The 6,018-nt window shown below is 43.4% G+C and overlaps 1 protein-coding gene across 1 annotated transcript in view; it reads right to left on the bottom strand.

Moving 5' to 3' along the window:
* The window catches only part of LOC124034924 (histone-lysine N-methyltransferase NSD3-like), a 35,075-nt gene that overhangs the window by 22,696 nt on the left and 6,361 nt on the right, over window positions 1-6,018 (bottom strand). Inside the window, exons 2-4 of the mRNA XM_046348319.1 lie at window positions 2,166-3,109; window positions 1,769-1,928; window positions 1,063-1,217 (exon numbers count right to left, since the gene is read on the bottom strand). Coding sequence (XP_046204275.1) covers window positions 1,063-1,217; window positions 1,769-1,928; window positions 2,166-3,109 — 1,259 coding nt within the window. The remainder of the gene's footprint in view (window positions 1-1,062; window positions 1,218-1,768; window positions 1,929-2,165; window positions 3,110-6,018) is intronic.

A 6,018-nucleotide genomic window follows, 5' to 3' on the forward strand; every position in this document is an offset into this window, starting at 1 on the left:
TGACATGCACTGTCAACCGTGGAACCTTATATAGACAGGTGTGTGCCTTTCCAAATCATGTCCAGTCAATTTAATTTACCACAGGTGGACTCCAATCAAGTTGTAGAAATATCTCAAGGATGATCAATGGAAACAGGATGCACCTGAGCTTAATTTAGAGTCTCACAGCAAAGGGTCTGAATACTTGTGTACATAGGTACTGATTTTAATTTTTAATACATTTACAAACATTTCTAAAAACCTGTTGGGATATACCTTTGGGGTATTTTGTGTAGATTGATGAGGAAACACATTTATTTAGCCCATGTTAGAATAAGGCTGTAACGTAACAAAATGTGGAAAAAGTCAAGGGGTCTGAATCCTTTCCGAATGCGCTGTATATTGATTGACACACTCCACTTAACAAAACCATTGCCAAATAATGTCCTGTCACCTGCTATTATAATGAGCCTTGAGTAGGTACCACCCAACACATCTAGAAGGGAGTGGATTTTATTCTGAACCCCTCTCTTGAGTTGACATAGAGCAGGGTTCCCCAACTGGCAAATTTCTTTAGCAAAAACTAAAAAGATATATATTTATAAGAAATATATTTATTTATTTATTTATATTGCTGGGCACAAAATACTGTAAAAACACCAGCAAATCAGCTCCAAGTGATTTTATTTTGGAAATCTGTTCCAAAGTATTCCCACACATAGAGATATATGTGATCTTATACAAATGCAAGCAAGGTTTGAAATGATTATGTTTTATCCGCTCAAGAAATGATCGGCCCACAGTTGAATCTAGCTGATGATCCCTGAAGAGAGGCACCTTCTCAAGTGCCTCTACATCAAGATTTCAATGGTAGAGTTGGACCGCTAGGAGCAAAAAGAGCTAGATTTACTACTAAAAGACCAAAATATATTACTGTCAAAATGATGACCAGAATTGACATGTTTAACAATAACTAATTCTAAAACATCATTTTTCCCCCTTCTTCATTAAAGTTACTCTTTAAACCAGTGTCCAGAGTGTGAGGAGGGTATACTGTCAGGCCATGCAGTGCTGTGTCCCTACCTTGTGTCTCTCTGCTGTCTTGGTGGTCTTGCGTAGAGTCTCAGCCTGCAGCTCATCAAACTGGTGTTCTCCCTGGTACATGACCACTCTCTTCTCATGGACCCAGGCCCGCTCTGCCACACTGCCAAAGAACTGCACATGGTACTCTCTGTGACCTGGAGGGCCAGGAGGGACACAGGCAGACAGAAGTTAGAGGCTTTTAAACAGTTATGTCTATAAGTGCTGTACTGGAGTGCCAAGTCTAGGTCCAACAGCTTCTACCCCCAAGCCATAAGACTCCTGAACAGCTAATCAAATGGCTACCCAGACTATTTGCATTGCCCCCCCGCGCCTTTACGCTGCTGCTATTCTCTGTTATTATCTATGCATAGTCACTTTAACTCTACCTACATGCACATATTACCTCGACTAACCAGTGCCCCTGCATATTGACTCTTTACCGGTACACCAGGTATATAGCCTCGCTATAGTTATTTTACTGCTGCTCTTTAATGTGGTTACTTTTACTTATCTATTTTTTTACTTAACACGTATTTTTCTTAAAACTGCATTGTTGGTTCAGGGCTTGTAAGTAAGCATTTCACTGTTGTATTTGGCGCTTGAGACAAATCAAATTTAATTTTATTTTGATTTGGAAAAGAATTTATACACATTTTATGCTCCATGACATGCTCCATGACAGCAGTGTGTGTGCGTGTTTGTTCACCTCGGGTGTTGATGCGTGTGTGGACGTTCATCTGGGGGTCACAGGAGACCATGCAGGGCCACCAGGGGTAGGTACCCACTTTGGCCCACACCAGGTCCCCCACCTCGTGATTCTTATAGCAACCTGTACCTGTTATCACTGTAGGGTACTGCTTCTGGACCTACAGTACAGGAGGGAGGGAAAACACATACACTCAATTAACAACAGGCAGTCATGCCCTACCCCCAAGACACTTTCTGTAGATTTAAAAGAATCAGATGGGTGTATGCAATCGTCCACTAATCCCTTATTTTCAGATGTCTGAAACTGCTGAAACAGTTACCCTTCGAGTACTGAATAGTGAATTAATCGCACTGGATGACCTCAACCAACAGAGAAGGTGCAAACCAACACTTGCCTTAGGTGCCTTGGGCTCTGCTTTGATGGGGGTCTTCTGTGGCTTCTCAGTCTGCCCCACAGGCAGCTCCCGTGGCTGGCTGGGGGTCTGGGTCTGGGCCTGGGTGTGGGTCTGGGGCTGTGGCTGGGTCTGGATGTCCCTGGCCTGCCCTATAGTTTCCCCCTGTTCCTGCTCCTGGTCTTGCTCCTGCCCTTCTTCTTGCTCCAGCAGCCTGACTGTATTTTTCCTATTCTCCTTCTTCATCTCGTGTCTGCTGTGGGTCTGGGAGTCCTCGCTGGCCTGGGACTCCTGCAGCAGGTCTCCACACAGTGCAGACTCAAACAACTCTCTCCCGTTCTGGTACGTCTTTATGATCTTCAGTTTGATCTCTGGAGAGCTGGTCTTCTTCAGGATCGCGCTGGAGGGAGCAGGGGGTGTGAGGGGGTGTGAGGAGGAGGTGCTGTCCAGCAGGGAGGGGGAGGGCTGGTGGAGGGCAAGAGTAACGGGGGAGGAGGAGGGAGAACGTGGGACATGAGGTGAGGTGGTGGGGGGAGGTGGTGTTGGGAGGGCAAGGGCAGAGGGCTGTGAGGGTAGGGATGTGGGTGAGGTTGAGGGTGGTAGTGATGAGGATGGTGGTAATGAGGGTGATGGAGGTGGAGGTGGGGGTGTGGGTGGTGTGAAGGTGGAGGAGGAGACAGAGGGGAGCAGGGTCTCTCTTGGAGGACAGGGGCCCTCAGGACCGTTCCTTCCCCAGGCATGAGGCAGTGCTCTCCGTAGCCCCGGATGGCCCCATAGCCGTTGGCCGAGCCGTTGGGAAACTGGGGGTACATGGAGAACTTGGCCTGGGGCTCGTACAGCCCCAACCCAGGAGGGTAACCGTTGGAGACTGGGGGCATGTCCTCGGAGGCCGAGGGCGGGTAGGAGAACTCTGCTTCCAGGGCAGTGTCGTAGGAGGGGCCTCCGCCCTCATCGCTACCGGTGTCGTAGGCGCCCTCCTGGCGGATGTTGGCTGAGTCAATGAGCTGAGGGGGTTGCTGAATTGTATTTCCCATGATCCCTTGCATGAAAGAAAAGGAGAAATCCATTGTTGTGCTCCTGCATCCTTAACTGTCCTGTTCTCTGGCTGGACCTGGAAGAGGACAGACACATAGGAGAGGGCTTGATATATTGATATGGGTTAATATGATGTTAGAAAGGATGTGACTGAAAGAACAATCAGATCTACTACTGTGCATCTATCTTTTTTAATCAAGGATAAGAAATGTTTATCAATCATCCCAGGTAGAGAAATAATGTGACTTACAGTATAAAGAGATAACAGAACTGTCTATATATCTAATCTAATCCTACTGGTAAGGAAAGGCACAGACTGTTCTGATGAGAACTGGTGCGATATTCTCTTGATGCATCGAATAATATAACTGATCTAAATTGTTTTCATGTTTGAAATCTCTTTCCCATAATAAGACCTAAGAGTTCCCTGCACAGTGTGCACTGAATGAACAAAACATATGTCTGCTGAACGCTTTGCTTTCCCCCATCATTTTAAAGGCTGGCCATCTCTAATTAACGTTAATGTTATAAAGCTGTTATTAGTGTCCTAATCTTAAACACTATTAGTGTCCTGATACTCAACTGGTAAATGTTCACGTACAGATAGATTACCAAAATAATAAAAGTGTAGATCAAGATCATCACGCTATGAGATATACGTTTTGGGGAACACTGTCTGAATGAGCTAGGCAGCCATAGTCTCAGGGGCCACAGTAACTCTGTGTAATTTCTGTATAATATGAGAGATCCCTGCCAGTAGTGGAGACATCAGAGCCAACCTTTGAGTGCCAAAGAATGCAACTCATCACTCAAACAGCACAGGCACAATTAGCAGTTCTGAACGACTCATAATGATTGCACGGTAGTAGGCAATGTTGTGGTTATTTATGTTAACCGCTGTTGTACTTATGGTAGTTTTTCTGACCTTGTGACCTGATCAGGGAAAACCCTCTTATGATTGCCTTTACAGTCAGAGTGATAGCCTACAGTTTAGGCCAGAGTTTTTCCTGGTCAGTTCAAGGAGTATAAGTATACTGTGTGTACCTAATAAATGCCTTTGTTTTAGCCTCTGCCAAAATATGAGAAATCCTTAATTTCATTTCTAAAAAAATCATATTGTTTGATCTCAAACCATCATGAATAAATGCAATGTACTATTAATGTGTAGGCAGGCCCTACACATTTCACTCAGTCAAACGGCTCTAGATTTGAAAGCATAGCCTAGACGGCCAAGCTCCCATGCCCTGGGTGAGACAGAAGTACAGGGATAATACAGTGATAACTACAGTAATAATACATTGATTCCGAAATTGAACAGTTAAATAAGTGTCATAACGGAGTTACATGCACAAAATAACCTTTAATCAATGTGTCCTTTTTTGGTGTAGACTAAACCTTGATTTGATTGAGATTAAGCAGCCTTTATTGCAATTCACAAGGTGATATAAGGGGAAATTCATTCTCATTAATATGTATCACAGCTACTACTGCTGGATGAGAATATAAAGTAATGTAGATCACGCAGTCCAGCTTTGTATACACGAGTTGATACACTGTAACACTGGGGTCACTTTATTGAAGAAAACGACGCGCACACAGACTGAAATATTGTTACATTGTACTGAGTGATTGAACTACATCATTAGCAGCCGTGCTGTGCACTGTTCTGTTGCGATGTTTTTATCTAGCTAGCGTAGTTAGCTCTCATGAACACTGGCAAATGAAATATCGTGTCAATATAAAAACACGTATCTAAAGACGAGACGATGTTCTTGCATTCTGACACGTCCGCAATGTCTACTCTTGTGTGACATTTCAATACGATGCGGAAGACTATAAACAAGATGGCAAAAGAAGCTATACATTGTTGCCAATATGGCTGCCTTTGCCCCTTTAAATCAAATTGTCTATCGTGATAACACCTCCATCATTCGTTTGAAGAAAATGTTAAAATATAAACCTAAATCCACACGGCGAAAACCTTTGCTAAATGCAGTTAGGATGTCAGCAAGCTGTTTATCAATGATAAAGATTAGGAGAACGGAAAACGAAAGATGCTGTGAGAGTCGCGAGATGTATTAAAATAAAATGTCAATACCTTCAGCGTGTCCCATTCTAAACACATACACCAGATATCTGCGCTTCCTTGTGCAAATTACAAAAAGGGATAAAATAAAAAATCTTGGGAAAATATTAGAATGCAGGCCTCTCCGTTTCTAACGCAATTCATTAATAGGGGCAATTTACGGTCACTGCTCGGTCCCCATGTCTTGTCTATTTGCTGTAGAACCTAAGGCCTAGTATTTTGCGGAATCTTGGTGGGAATGATCTCGCCCCCTTATGTATTTTCATTTTACTGGCTCCCTCTTCCTTCAGCTGTAACAAAAGCACCCTGCTTTGGGCCTTGTCTGTCTCGCTCAGCGCCAAATCACAAGCTCCCGATTGGCCGGGGTCACACAACCAGGCGCAAACCGGGATGTGTAGTTCTAATCGTTTAGAGAACATCTCAGCAGCAGAATAAAAATACATGTAGCCCTATAAAGAAAACAATGAAAAATTAAATACACCAAAAATGTTGTGTGCATAAATTAGGTCTGGACAAGGTTGGTATAAGCTATGTAAACAGAAAAAAAAAATGGGCCAACACAAGTGGCCTAATGTCAAACATCATGTCCTAAATTGATGGTGAAAATATAAATTCCTGTTTAGATATTATCTTAATTGAAATCAAATATTCTCTGAAATAATCCATGTGGAACGATCATGATACGATAGATAGCCCAGCCCATGTACTATTATTATCAGCAGATTTAGTAAACCT

Source organism: Oncorhynchus gorbuscha, linkage group LG05 (genome assembly GCF_021184085.1).
Source record: "Oncorhynchus gorbuscha isolate QuinsamMale2020 ecotype Even-year linkage group LG05, OgorEven_v1.0, whole genome shotgun sequence".
In the NCBI taxonomy this organism is placed as follows: domain Eukaryota; kingdom Metazoa; phylum Chordata; class Actinopteri; order Salmoniformes; family Salmonidae; genus Oncorhynchus; species Oncorhynchus gorbuscha.